We start from the raw sequence: 15274 nt of genomic DNA, 5'->3' as shown, positions 1-15274 counted from the left end.
GCAGACTCATGTTGGCCAAGTCAAGGAGCTTCTCGCCAATCTGGTTAAGGACGATCTGTTTGGCTTCTCCCATCATGTCGCAAAGCTTGGCTGTGCTGGGCAGCTTGTCGATTTGCAATGGGGTCAAGGCGTGGATGATGGACTTTATGACAGGGGACACATGATCAACCCCGACGTTATGGGCCAGAAGTTCGATGCAACAGTGCCGGACGGCTGTCGTATACTGCGGAGGTGAGCTTGACATTGTGTGTATGGTGCAACTGGCAACAGTGCCCTCATCTGCTGTGCTTCCTTTTTGACTTTGCATCAGATTTGTCTCTGTGGCTTGCAACTTTGTTTCAAGGGCGGCGTTTGTGCATATAAGTTTGTTGTACTTTACTCGGAAGACACCCTTCGTGCGACGTTCTGTTGCTGCCTTCTGTGCCATGTTTGCCAAATCTTTCTTCATTGTCAGTACTGTTTTCTCCAGGGCTTTGATGCGTTCTTGCATACTTTCTCGCTCTCGTTTACGCTGCCTAGTGACTGTGGAGGTCCTTCTGTACGCTTGTTGCAGACCTTGTTTGCATGAGTCCAGTTTTCTCTGGTGCTCTGCTGCACCTTGCTCTTCAATTTGTTTCAATTCTTCATTTGCATTTGGTGAAACCGTGGCTTACGACGTGCATGTTCACAACCCCTATGTGGATTGTGATTGTATCAATGAGCATGTCGGTCAACGGTGACAGCTTGGCCAATCGATCGCCTGCCGCAGCGTAATTGTTTTCAGCGAAATGAAGGAACTGGAGAATACCAAAAACCTGTCATGCTTCATGATGCGTGCAAGTCCAGGTGTCTCACTGAACGAATACAAATTTCTTCCATACCTTCAAATACTGAGTTGTCCTCGTTATCAGCATCGCCTTGATTCTGCTCTACAGTCATGGATAGTGAGTCACCAACGTCGTCTAGTGAAGTGGCGGCGGCAGCTGCCAGTAGATCAAGCGAGCTACCGTCACCTACATTGCCTTGAATACGAGTCAGTACGAGCGTCGTCCGAATTCCCATCTGTATCGTCCCACGATCCGTCGGGTCCATCCTCAGACTCACTATCCATAAATATCTGCTGGATGGCATCATCGACGGATACCAAGGGGGCCATCTAGTCCTCTCTGACCTCCAGGATTCCCAGACGACAGCAAAAACTGAAACTGGTCAAATTGTAGTCCACACTTTTCAAAATTTGAACGCGTCTGCATAGCATGCACTGATACTTCACGATACCGCGATCATGGCTGGTGCAACGTATCGGCACACATCTAGGGGAGAGTCCAGACACGGATTCACGAGTCGGCACGCCCTATCTAGTTGGCTGGACCCCGAGAGAAAGCACCCGAATCGCATTGACAACTGTGCGTGTGATCACGTCATCAGAGAACCGGCATGGTCTTCAGTGGCGTGTAAACACGTCATCCCGGCACGCAAAGGGTTAACAAAGTGAGTTGTAGTTCAGAAGAAAGGGGGCATTAATTGGTCATCAAGAGGTGTTTCTGATGTGGACAAGAACATACCTTGACTATGTTGCTCGTAATCTACAGGCCTCTTCACTGGGTCAACAACAAAGAGCCGTGGACAAGTTCATGGACGTGAAGTCATTGCTGGGACACTGCCCAAAGCAGGTAGGTGGCACTGGAGTTACACACTGTTGCCGCAGCCTGTATAACACGATGTGTACTGTGTAGGTTGCAGCTCAAAAGGAAATCACAGCTATGAGATCAGTTCGGAACTTTTAATAAACAGACCTTCGGTTTGGTGCAGAGAACTAATGATGTAGTCTGTTTCTGAGGTGTCAGTTACCTGAATCAGTCATTACACCCCCCCCCCCCCCCCCCCTACAACTACAGAGCACAAGTGCCCTGTCTACCAAGTCCATAGGTAATTATTTCAGGATCATTGATAAGAGCATTGTCTTCTGAGACTCTTCTGTGATCTGCTCTCATCTTGTCCAGGGTCCTGCGGCTGCGATGCTTGCGTACAACCTGGGAGTGACTTGTTTCAAACAATTCAACTTTCCGTTCTCAGCCACTTGGCTCCGGTACGTAGATTTTCTGGATTTTTAAATCTTCAGGCCAGTACGCTTTCATCCTTTGTGGACTCTTCAATGGACCACAGAGAAATGAGGCTATGCATTGCAGCAATAAGAAATAGTGTAGCATGTGCATGGAGCATGGCCACACCTATCAGAGTGTTGTGTGCATATAGCAGTGTCCCTACGCAAAAAAAAGTGTAGCTGACTGAGCATCGATTGTCCAACTACTTCTGGCCAGTGACCCGTAGCGAGGTGTTCGGGTATGGCCAATGTCCTAGACAAGGAAATATCATCTGACGCACGTTCATGTAAACTACTGGAATTTCCCCAATTTTCAGTGTACTTTTTATTTTTGGTGCTTTCGGTGCATCCGTTTCATACCTAAAAGTTCAATACACCGAACAAACACTAACACACATAATCCAATAGGGAACTGCTTCTCTGCACCTAAAATTTCTGTTCACCAAACCTGGCCTTTTGCCCTCATACCAAAAATATCAACACCTAAAATTTCTGAAATTAGAGTATTCGAGACCACATGAACATCATTTCAGTCAGGGATGTGTATGTATTCCATACACATAATTATATGGAATATGAAGTTGTAGGAAATAACGTACAATACTGTTCTACACTACACAAGTGGGAACACAAAATGCATTATTTTGCGGTGTCAAGTGTGTCACATGCAGTCCCCAATTGATTCTTCTAATCGAGTGGCCGCATTAATGTTGTACAGTGGAGCCCCGCAGTCCACAGACAAACTGACCGTACACAGTGCCCTGTATAGGTGGCTGTCTAATTTGCAGTCCACAGCACAGCATTGCAATCCACGGCAAATTCTGTGACTGACTCTGACATGCGCTGGGTGCAATTTCGAAACTTGTGTGTGGTCGCTGTACGGATCGGGACGTTTTAACCTTGCTATGGTCTTCCAGTTTGACTACAATCTCCGCAGATTTCACTCCTCAGGTGTCTTGGATAAACATAAATTCGTCAGAGTTGAATAGAGAGTCTTTGAAAGCAACGAGATTAGGCAATCAGTTGCTCGTTTCTCTGTACAGTTCTTCTCCACATTACTGGCATAAGCAACAACGTCAATCTCATTTACACAAAAAGAAAATTCTAATCTTTCACAAAGTCGGCACCATTAAATGCTTCGATCATTGCGTAAATAGCAGAGCAGTTACTAAGTATAATAATGGATTCCATCCCATCTTTGGATCCATTTGTTGTGAATTTTGTACAATTTTAAATGTCGATCGGTGCTTTGTGGTTTTGATAGTGAGAGCCATGATGTGGGGAAGCTCTGTCGAATAAGTCCTTCAAAACAGGTAATTTCTGTCAAGCCATGTGTGTTTGTACTATTTTTGCCGTGATCATGACTGTAATGCAACTATTTTCTCCGCATACAAGTACATGTACTCTTGTTACATTTCAAGTGGTTTGCCAATTTTGGCCACTGTTTACAAGACATACGTGTGGCCTATCCTGGAACTTATCGCACTGTTCATGGTGTACATGTATATCTTTGTAAGCACTTGAGCTCACGGTGGTTATTTACCTTGGCTGTCGATACAGGCCAGAACACTTCGACTCCTGTCAAGAGCATATGTGGAGTCCAGTGATGACTCTAACCTCCAGAAAGCTCTGAATGCAGCAGGTAGGTGGCATACTGTTGTGTGTTCACACCGAAATGAACACTATAACCAGTGTCATCCTGCGGCATTGGGCTGTCTTCAACTTGGTGACAGTCTTGTTCGCGTTTCTTGGTGGGGCCGACACGTTCCAAGTGACGGTTGCAAACCCACACCAGGTAGTCTTGTTTGGGAGATGGCCCTTAATGCTCCAACCAAAGCACGATCTCTTCGTCTGTGGCTAGCCGTTCGATGCACCTGCGGCAGGTTTAATCATTGTTGCATGCGTTGCTGACTTCCATGGCACCTTCAACCTGTTTATGCCAGTGGCAGCAGGCTCCGACTCTTGCTGCACCGAGCGCGCAAATCCAGCAGTCATCTCCTCAGTGAGGGCCAGTTGAAAAACGAGGTCATCTGATCATCGGGCTTGGACACTATCAATTTATGCACCGAAAGATCAGACAGACCACCAACAAACTGGTCTGACAAGGCACAATGCAAATGGTCTGCAAACTGGCAGTCCACAGCACATCGTTTCAGACAGTGATAAAAATCCGTGAGACTATTGTAAGTTTTTCAGTTTCTAGGACTTCTTGTCCAAGTCAAGCGTGCAGCCATGAGATGGTAAGAAATCAATGCCAGTGAGCATGTTGGGTTCAATGTCTGCAACAATAACTGTGCGGGTTGCATTGGATTCACTTATTGACAGAGCAACAGGGGCTTGGCCAACAACCGGGACCGAGGAATTACTTACAGCAGATGACTTAGTTCAGCAAAGTGACACAGCTGCCAGTGTCCACAACCATCTGGACTGGTGCACTTTCAACAAAGCCTTTTACAAATACAGTGTCTTTGGAATTCATGGAGAAACAGGAATTAGGCAGTACGACGGCCCGGGTTTGTGTGGGAAGAAACTCAGTACATGCATAACAATAGGAACAATTATCCGGGAAACAAGCGGGTCAGTACAAACTGAACAGCGCACCATAGCAAATGGCTTACTGGGTGTGTCTGGACAATACTCCGTGCGGGTATGTGTGGCTGGTGAGGTATCAATATCAGTCATGGGCTGTCCCTCGCCCGTGACTGCTTCTTGTTTCCCTGGGACGTGGGTCTGGCATGTGGACACTGAGCTTTCAGGTGCATTTGCTGTCCCATACTAAACATCAGCGAGCTGGTACACTTTCCCTGTGTGTACTTCAAGCGCCAGTAGCAGTGGACGACAATGGTGTTTCTAGAGCAGCAACCCGGTCAATAAGCTTCTGTATGGTGTCCTCCTGACGAGAGTTCGGCATATCCCGGTTCACATCGTACACAGACTGTGCTTGTGGCACTGGTGGGTGGAGAATGCTCTCCGTTTCCAAAATGGAGAATGTGTGGCAGGCCCACTGTAGAGCATCATCCAGAGTTCCCGGAGCTGCCTTCCTCACTAGGATCCTCGGATCACAGCTATCTAAGCCATTTATAAACTGATCTATCGCCAGTAGGTCGCCAACACCAGCATCCAAAGCTGGGTAAGCCAACCGAGGAAGATTACGGACTTGGGGGCAGTACATGTACTTGGACAAAGATTCTCCCTCGTTTTGGCGACGCATCTGCTGTGGCGATCAACGTGCAGGAGAGCCACAAAACGCTGATCCAAAGCTTGAAGGAGGACTGGCAAATTGTTGTTGTGTTCCAGCAGGAAGGTTGTAATAGTTTAATTGTGCAGTGTCTGATAGGTACAGACTGATATATGCCGGCTGATCAGCTGGAGTCTGATCGTTTGCCTGACTGATATCTTCGAAATGTAGATGCCAAGTCTGCCAACCCCTGCTACAGAAAAACCGTTCTCGTATAGGCCAAGCCCTGCCTGCAAGAGCTTGTTGCTGTTTCTGCTGCTGGTGGTGGTGGTGTTGGTTACCCTGACCATGATCGGCCATCTAGCAAAACTTACTGCACTGTAGAACGCCACACTGTTTCCCTCAGGAGTGAGTTCGAAAAGAAAAAATTAATATGAAAAGAAATCATTCCAGCACACGATTCACAGAAGCCATATAGTTTCGACTAGGCCTTTCGTACCATTACTTTTCAAGTCGAATACAATGGTGCCAGCACCTGCAGTAAGGAAATCTCGCCAGATACTCCAGCGTTTTTCTTCTCATCGAATTATTGCTGCTCTGATCTCTGCTGTGCTGTGTATATTTGCTGCATGTGCGGGTGGATACTGACGGACTGCCAGACCTCGCAAATACGGTAAGTCGCTTTCTTCAAAGGGCATGTGACAAAAAGCGCCTGACTGCCTCACGTGGCTGGGCACCATTTTTCAAATAAGGGAGCATCTCATAAGTTCGCATTTTGTTTCTAAACGTAACGCATTTCGAAACGGGGGTAGGGGGGGGGGGGGGAGGTAGCGCCCATTTCGGATAGAAAAATGACAGTTCGCACATTTTCTGGATGTGTACAATACAGTGCTGTGCATGTGCTAGACCGCAGGGTACTAGAGTACGGGGTTTGTTTTACTTTTAGGTGTAGATCTAACCTTTGCACTACAATACACGCATGCAGGCTACTCAGAGGTGTCAAATGTCACACCAGCCTGATCAAACTGTGTACCTGGCCAGCTTTGACAGTACAGTCGTTGTGGAGGAACTCTGTTTATGTGCGTGTACATGTCATTGATTGAACTAAGTATGTAACTTACTTACTTGTACTCAGTAGATGCGGTACTACTGTATGTCATTCACTTCGACACTAGCAAAACATTCATGTCCATGTCCATGTACATGTACAGTCATAGTACATGTACATGATTGTGCATACCATGGCATGGACATGTACAGTACAGTAGATCTACACTGAAAATGTGCGATAAGACTTTCAAATAGTGGGGGGAGGTAGGGGGGTAAAGTCTATTCGAAATGCGTTACGTTTACAAAAAAAGTGCGAACTTATGAGATGCTCCCTAATATGTTGACACTTCGGTTCAAATGTGTATACATGGTGATCTCTGAATTTTAGTGAACACAGATTGTCACCATTGGCTTCACTCAACATGATTACAGGTATACTCCCTAATAATTCGAACCTCAATTTCTCTGGCTCCAACTTCGAATTATCCTAAATGCAGTCCTAACATGATGTACTGGTCCACGCATGCTCATTTCGTCGAGACTCTGGACACAAAGTTATCTGGAATATTATCTCTCTGTTCTAGTGAAGAAGTTGGCAGTTACTGCTGCTGCTGCTTTCGTGATACGATTTTGATGGGCATGCACAAAAAATTGCCTTTAAAGTGCAACGTAATCCTCGTCCTGAAGGGCCCAGAGGAGAGTTACGCTTCATTCTGAAGAGCGGAAGTGGAGTACTGGTGTCGGCACAATCAATTATTGCGCGTCTTCCAGTCGACAGTGTTGCTGTTCACAAACATCTCCACACATGAGCGGGAACGCAAAAGGCCATTGTGATCCTTGAAGGGAGTCACCCACCCGTACGAAGTCATTATCTGTCTATCGTGCTTGACTCAACTTTCGAGATAAGGCAGGTTTCTAGAACGTTATTGGCTTAAGATTAGGGGTCAAACGGGTGTACCGGGTACCCGCCCGTTAATCTCAGGTACCGTTAGTAAAAGGGTACCCGTTTGTAAAAAAATAAAAAAATAAAAAAATAAAAAAGGTGATCCTATCGTATTCCAAGACTCAAAATAGGAGTGCGGATACTCTTTTCTTTTTCCTGTGCATTCTCGCTTTCGACTTTAGCAGGCAGGAGCAGGCTGAAAGACAGACTTGACAGTTGTTCTCTCCACTCTAGTGCAAGTAAAAATCCTCGTACTGGAGGTTTTTGATTGTGATGTGAGAAAATGCAAGACTTGAAACTCGTTTGAGGTGGCAGCTGAGTAACTAGAAAGTTACCATGGTTACGATGGTTCTCCGACATCGAACCTGCCACAGTACTTGATGAACTAGTGTCACCAGGCTGAGTGACCAGTCGGAGTGTCACAAACGGTGATGTCCGTAGGTGGTAGCTACATGTATGATACTCATGGTTGTAGTTTGTTCCTTCAATCGACGAGCTGAAAAGTAGTTCGAAATATTGCATACAAGATTACGGATTTGTGAAGATTCATTTCACGAGTTCAACAAGCTAGCACTAGCAGCTAGCTGGCCAGCAGCACATCAGCTGTGTCAGGCACCCCAGCTAGCTATGGGCGCGAACATCTTCTGAATGCAACGAGTACCAGTTCTCTGCGAACATAGCAAATAGGATTGCGCGAGATCACGGAAGTTTTGCTAAACCACTCTGTCCTTGCATGGCTTGAATCACATCGATCTGCAGTTGATTTGCGTACATGTATCAAAAATACATGTAGCTTGTAGGACCATCTACATGTACGATTGTAAGTTACTGCCTGTGAAGTTATGTACATGGGCAAATGCATGGATGACATTCATTTGGAACCTTCATTGCCATAATAATATTATGATACACGAATCAATTGCGAATCATAATGTAGTATCAAAATACAACCTGAAAATATACAAATTAAAATCATGATTTATGTGAGAAATGCGCCAAAAAAATAATATGGCTGCTAAAGGGTACCCGTTAACCCGCCCGTTAAAGGGGAAGTTAAGGCAAAAATTAAAATTTCACCAGTTGTAGTCTTCGGGGTGCTGAGTCGAATGGTCTTGATCCGAGAAAGCCGAGACGCTCCCTTCCTACTTGAATCCCAATCGAACTCGCGCACTTCCACCGAAACTGGGTGACTGCGCCCTACTAGATGGGGATTTATATGCAAAATGGCAAAATGTCACTAAAAGCACCATTTCGTTCTTATAAAAGCACGGATGACCGCGATTGGCCCATATGCTGTAGTCTTTTGGACGCTGAGTCGACTGGTTTTGGTCCGAAAAGGCTGCGATGCAGCGTTCCTCCTTTATTCCCAATCGAACATGGTTGAACAAGCGGTCACGTGTTCCTGCGTACACCAGTCACCTGGTCACCGTGCCTGCAGGGTACAACTTACTAGCCTGTTTGACCTTTTTTGGGTGCACTCCTGTCACTCGAGTTGAACCTTGGTGTGAAAGTTGTCGCCTGCTGACGTGGTGACCAGGTGATTTGGGCACCCAGGAGCACGTGACCACTTGTTCAACCATGTTCGATTGGGAATAAAGGAGGAACGCTGCATCGCAGCCTTTTCGGACCAAAACCAGTCGACTCAGCGTCCAAAAGAGTACAACATATGGCCCTTATGGGCCAATCGCGGTCATCCGTGCTTTTATAAGAACGAAATGGCGCTTTTAGTGACATTTTGCATACAAATCCCCATCTAGTAGGGCGCAGTCACCCAGTTTCGGTGGAAGTGCGCGAGTTCGATTGGGATTCAAGTAGGAAGGGAGCGTCTCAGCTTCCTCGGACCACGACCATTCGACTCAGCACCCCGAAGACTACAACTGGTGAAATTTTAATTTTTGCCTTAACTTCCCCTTTAAGAAAATGACCCGTTCGTTAGTTAAAGGTACACCCGTTTGACCCCTACTTAAGATTGATTTTGAGATACTCCTCACTGGTGGAGAGAAAAATAAACTTCGCTTTGCAGGTGAAGTATCTCCATCTCATGTAGAAATAAGCACTTGAAAAAAGTAGTCACTGTTATATACTGTAAAAGCCATTATTCTAACGAGGCGCATATATAACGATTTCCCAAAATTGACTAGTTTACGTGTACCAAAGGTAACGATTCTCACTCATTCTCAACGCTCAATAGGACAGTATATGTATCGATTTCTGTATAACGATTTATATTTTAACGACAGATTTTTCCTCGTTAGGGCCTGTCCACACTAGGTAATAAAAACGGCGTGCCGTTTCAGAGTACGTGACGTACACGCGGTGCGCTGTCCACACTTCGCTCTGTCACCTGTAGATCTACCACTCCGTGTACCTGTTCATTTTTGTCTGGATGCACTACTGCCTAGTACTGGCAGACACACAACCTCACAAGTGACTTGTAGTTGTAGCGTGTAGACCAGGCAAGCACTCCCTGGCTTGGTCTAGACCTGCCCAGCTAGCTACAAAAACGAGTGGCGGCCCAGCGATGGCTGTACTGACGCCGAGCGCAAGGAACATCACCCTGAACTCTGTTCCAGGTACGGAAATTTCGCCACACTCTCGCGGCAGCGCAGCATCACGGTCGAGGCCCGCTATAGCATCGCTTGATGAACTAATGGTTGTGGCCGCCGTGTATTTCCAGTAAAAGTCCCTGGCTTTGGCCTTCAGGTCGTCAATTTCGTTCATCACAACTGAACAGGGTTCTACTTCCTATCCAAACAGTTTCAAATACTCGCTCGTCAGTGAATTATCTCTCTCTCTCTCTCTCTACTACACCTTCCTCTTCACCAGACCCCGGGATTTCTCTGCATGTCCAGCCACGACTGTATCAATGTCGCCTCAGAGTCGTAGCTGAAACGGAGGTGTGGCATTATGAAAACGGCAAAGCAAAAACAAGCTGCAGCAGCTGGAAACAGCAAGAAAAAATGCGATCCGAAAACTCCACCGATCGACTCTCACACAACAAACACTGCGAAAACGGCACGTAGATGAGAAACGTGCTTTGTACAGGGGTCCTCGACTCACGTTCCGCGTGAATCCCACGTTCCCCGTTATCGGCCATTTTTCGTCACTCGCCTTGGCAACAAGCATGTTTATGGCGTGTTTACGTGGTTTTCTACCTAGTCTGGACAGGCCCTTAACTCGTTAGACTTAGCACTTCGTTATATAATATATATGGCTTTTACAGTAAACTACCCTTCTGTGCGATGTTGAATGATCCAGTGGGCTCACTTTTGTACTTCGAACAGCACAATCATTTTGAATTTGACTTGAAGTATTAAACTTGTAGAAGATTGATACGGGAAAAGTTTTGAATTTATGCGGAGTATTCGAAATATAACGTATTCGAACTAAACGGAGTCTACCTGTACTGCCCTTTTCACTCGTATGGATCCCTATGGTGTTTGCTGTCGTGTGTGCAGGAGCAACTTCATCCCGCCGGACTCTACTGTAAATTATCAGTGTTGCTGAAGATGAGTGCTTCCGAGAGTCTGCTCAGACAAGGTACATGCTCATTCTCTCCAAGCAAGCTCAAGTTATCCACCGTCTGTATATGTACAGGGCTGATACTACACATGCATATACAATTATACACGTAGAAATGGTATGGCCAGTTGAAACTGGTACAACCACTTAGAACTATATGGCGAAACAAAACCAGTCTTGTCATCTTAGCGTGACATGTAATTTGCAGAAAAGACCTCATCACGACTGCCCAGAAAATGGAGAAATGTTTGGTCTGTATTTGTTTTGTTACCATACCGGTAGCTTCCATTGCGTTCTCTCACTATGCCCGTTTCATGTTTGTGTCTGTCACAGCACTGTTGGAATATGTCTCACATCCGGAAGTCTCCATTGACATGGCTTTGGTTGCAACGAAAGACCTGGTGCAGCACAACAGGTACATGGAACACTTGATCTGCCTTATATGTGTTCACGTTTTTCCACAGCCCAGCTAAGGCCGAGTAAAAAAAATTACTAGATGATCGTCCTTTTTTTTGGAAAAATCGGGGAGGGCGGGAGGATTTTATTTTTATTTTTTTACTTTTTACCCTCTCATGCACACAGTGTACACAACAACATCAAGGTTTTTTTTCTCTTTTTTTCTTTTTTTTTCTTTTTTTCTTTTTCTTTCTTCAGCAGATCGATACTGACGTTGTGATATACTAGTAGTATGTGGTCCATATAGTAAAGAAAGTATTAAACAAAGCGTGCACATGTTTCCTGCATCCGCGATCGGTAAAAAACCAACGATTTCGGCAAAAACTCACGATTTAAAAAATAAAATATTTCTTGGGGCGCTGACAAAAACTGGGGCGGACGGGGACGATCATCTAGCTTTTTTTTTTACTTGGCCTAAGTACAGTTGTGCCTCGTGAAGTCCAACCCAAAGTTCAAACTGGTGCTCTGGACCAGTTCCAATACATCACTGTATTTGTACATGTGCACGTCCAGCAGCATTCGCTCCACTTCCACGGCGTCAATGGCCGTGCAAATCCAGGGCGCCATGTGAGCACTTTGGGTTGAATTTCACCTTGCACGATTGTACATGTAAACTACTGGTAATGTAGAATCGTTGTTTCACTCAACTGGCTTTCTACCTGTTGGGTTTCTTCTGCTGTTACTACCGTGCCAATGTAGCAACTTCAAAACATGTTTGTGTTTGCGCACTGCTCCACCCGTATCTAGATCCCAGCTTGCTGCAACTGGGCTGGAGCATCTGGCAACACGCCACCAGAACACCCCGAACGAAATGCTCATTCACCTGGAAGAACTAGTAAGACATTTTTTTATTGTAGTTTGTCATCGTTCACAATGAACTGGGAGCTTGTGGCCTAGCACGAGTAAAACATGGGTGTTGCAAATGGTTTTTTGGCCTTTGGCCTCTGGTTGGTGGATCTGATCTATCCTCCCCCACCGTTTAGGAGCCGCATGTTAAGCCTGATCATGGGGTGGTGGCGTCCCACGGAAGCGGAAAGGCGGTTCTTGACCCTCCCTGTACGCGAGCCCGTGCAATTTTTTAAGTTGTCATCGTTTAGAAGTGGAATTGCCTGCGTTGCCAATTTGTTACTTGTTAAATGGTTTGGCATAACAGAATTGTAAAATGCTTGGAGATAACACCACCATGGTTAAAATTGCTTGATTCATGGCTCCTGGATGCCCACATCATAGACATCATAGTCCCTGTACTGGCCATAGAACCTTGAAAACAAGACTGCTTTGGCATACATGTTAGCCTCAGGAATGGCAACTTCCTTGATTTGTAGACGTATTTGATGTTATCACTTAGTTTCTGCAGTACTTACATGCTTATAAGCAACACAAGTCGTGGCACAATGCGCAGTGCAGGCGCACGCACAAGCCGCCCTGTACAAGACGACTGGCTCAGTGGATTCGTAATTTGATGTGGAAAACTATGGGAAGACCGATCTACAGTGCTGCTCAGACTGAGGCATGCCTCGAATGGATGAAAAGAAAGATGAACGATGAGAAACTCCCTGTTAGGTCGAGGTCAATCCTAATGGGGGCATACTGTTGCTGTGATGGTTCTGCAGGAGTTGTTACTCCAGTTAGAGAAGACAGATGACGCATGCAGAGTTGTTGACCATTGTCTGTCATGTAAGTGTTGCACTAATATATTAACAAAAGCATGCACCCAGTCCTGTGTATGGTGTAGCAGTTACTAATGTAGATGATTATGTGTGTGTGTATGGGGGGGGGGGAGGAGGAGGAGGAGGGGTGTGTGCATGCGTGCGTGTGTGTGTGTGCATTGTTGTGTGGGGGGGGGGGGGGCAGGGGGGTAGATGTTGTTGGTGGTACAAATGCTGTTGGTGTTGGTGCTTGTCTTCTGCTGCTACCTGATGACTGGCAGCAAGCATCCCAACACGTCATGAACATGCCTTACACTTGACACAGCACATAGTGCTGATGCGAACATCATCATGCTTCTTAACTCCTTGTTTCTGCAGCGCACAACGAATACCAGCCACTTTCCGCTGCGGACCGACAACGTCTCCATACCGTCCTGTGGAAGCATGCAGCCTCTGCATATGAGGTGAATGATTGTTGCAGCACAATGCAAGGCATGTAACAGCTGTTGTAATGGCAGGACAGTATTTTGCACTGATTTCAAATGCCGACGACGCTGTTATGCCCAGGTGAAGGGTGCCATTCACGCAACATTCAAGATTCACTGTTGATGACGTTATGCTATGGCTTTGCAATACTTTTTTATGTGGCAGGCTGGCAAGTACAAGTTGGCACTGATGTGGTATGACTACTCAGCAGAATTCTTCTCCAGCAGTGAGCTTGAAAGCAAGAATTCTTGCAAGCTACAGGTAAGACCAATACGCCATGAAAAGTGTACTCGTAGTAATCCCTGTAGATGAGAGTTGCCTTAGGGGTCATCGCAAAAGTTTTCTGTCGTCCCTGAAACGAACATCGTTCATTTCGTACTCGGACCCCCTCCCCTCCCTCTGAAACGAACACAACTTGCTATGCTGGACGACGAAAATCGCATGCATGTACATGTCATATGTACAGTGTCGGTCGACTTGCGATTTTGGCTCGCACTCCCTCCCCCCCCCCCCCCCCCCAAATGAATCATGTTCGTTTCAGGGACGACAAAAAACTTTTGCGACGACCCCTTAGTAATCCTCCCATGTCTTGTTGACATGTGTGACTGCTTTGTCTTCTGTGCAGCGAAATCGGTGCTTGTGTTTTCTTGGTTTACGGCACTTCAACGAGGTATGAACAAGGCATGTGTGCTGCTGCTGCTGCTGCTGCTGCTGCTGCTGCTGCTGCTGCTGCTGCTGCTGCTGTTGTTGTTGTTGTTGTTGTTGTTGTTGTTGTTGTTGTTGTTGTTGTTGTTGTTGTTGTTGTTGTTGTTGTTGTTGTTGTTGTTGTTGTTGTTGTTTCAAATCTTTATTCTCACGATAGCCATGTTGTTGTTGTTGTTGTTGTTGTTGTTGTTGTTGTTGTTGTTGTTGTTGTTGTTGTTGTTGTTGTTGTTGTTGTTGTTGTTGTTGTTGTTGTTGTTGTTGTTGTTGTTTGAATTCTTTATTCTCACGATTGTTGTTGTTGTTGTCGTCGTCGTTGACGTTTTATTTTAAATGGCGAGACGTAGCACATGATATAGCATAACATGTGTGTACTAGGCATGGGCAAGGTGTGGTAGAAAGCTTGTAACACATAACTGTGCAGTGCATCAAGCTGGACAGCAGTTCTCTCTTTGTTTCCGAAGACTTTGGATGCTGCTGGGTGATGGATGTGCTGTCAATGTTCATGTTAGTGGCTCACAAAGTGCTTCCTACAGAAATCATGAATGCAGCCAGACCTTTCTTCCGTGCAACGTGGAGTGCTTGCTACAGAACAACTGGACAGTAGTTTTCTTCAGAAAGAGAATTATAAAAAAGAATACTGGTTGTTGTGTTCACTGTTGATGTACATGGTCGTGGCTCACAGAGCACTTTCCGTAAAAACCACGAATGCAGTCCAACCTCCCATCACTGCACACATTAGTTTTCAGGGAGCTGAGTAACTGCAATATGCGTTGCACTCCTAGTGTTTTCTTATATAATTTCTCTGGCTGATTTCCCACCGGCTAGAGAGGGAACCAGGTAAACAAGGTCTGATTGTACTGCTCTCTTGCTGTTGTTTGTGCTCAGGCGGCCTTGGCCATTCAACAAGCACAACAGTACGATCCGGACAATCCCTACTCGCACTTCTTGCTATTCAAAATAGCCCTGCTGCAGGGTGAAGACCAGAAAGGTAGTCACACGCACATGGCAATGTGTGTACATGTATGTGGGCAGTAGGCATAGCCTGATTTTGCTAGCAATTCTGCTAACAAAATATCGAAGAATTTTGGAAGGGAATTTGCTGGCAAAATGGAGCAAAATATCGGTGTGTTCGCTGTAAATTGGGAGATTTTACACTTATACGGTGCACATGACTCGTTTTCACACAGTTTTACCAACACTTG

The 15274-nt window shown here is 45.8% G+C and overlaps 1 protein-coding gene across 1 annotated transcript in view; it reads left to right on the top strand.

Moving 5' to 3' along the window:
- The window catches only part of LOC135815501 (testis-expressed protein 11-like), a 71857-nt gene that overhangs the window by 20716 nt on the left and 35867 nt on the right, over window positions 1-15274 (top strand). The window contains exons 8-20 of the mRNA XM_065328809.1: window positions 1572-1652; window positions 1983-2068; window positions 3348-3396; window positions 3644-3725; window positions 5921-5934; window positions 10713-10794; window positions 11110-11191; window positions 11980-12067; window positions 12846-12909; window positions 13260-13345; window positions 13533-13628; window positions 13993-14037; window positions 14958-15060. Of these exons, the coding sequence (XP_065184881.1) occupies window positions 1572-1652; window positions 1983-2068; window positions 3348-3396; window positions 3644-3725; window positions 5921-5934; window positions 10713-10794; window positions 11110-11191; window positions 11980-12067; window positions 12846-12909; window positions 13260-13345; window positions 13533-13628; window positions 13993-14037; window positions 14958-15060 (958 nt within the window). The remainder of the gene's footprint in view (window positions 1-1571; window positions 1653-1982; window positions 2069-3347; window positions 3397-3643; window positions 3726-5920; window positions 5935-10712; window positions 10795-11109; window positions 11192-11979; window positions 12068-12845; window positions 12910-13259; window positions 13346-13532; window positions 13629-13992; window positions 14038-14957; window positions 15061-15274) is intronic.

This window comes from Sycon ciliatum, chromosome 4 (assembly GCF_964019385.1).
Source record: "Sycon ciliatum chromosome 4, ocSycCili1.1, whole genome shotgun sequence".
NCBI classification, from domain to species: Eukaryota; Metazoa; Porifera; class Calcarea; order Leucosolenida; family Sycettidae; genus Sycon; species Sycon ciliatum.
Note: the sequence above shows the minus strand (reverse complement) of the source record. Positions and strands in the feature narration are given on the sequence as shown.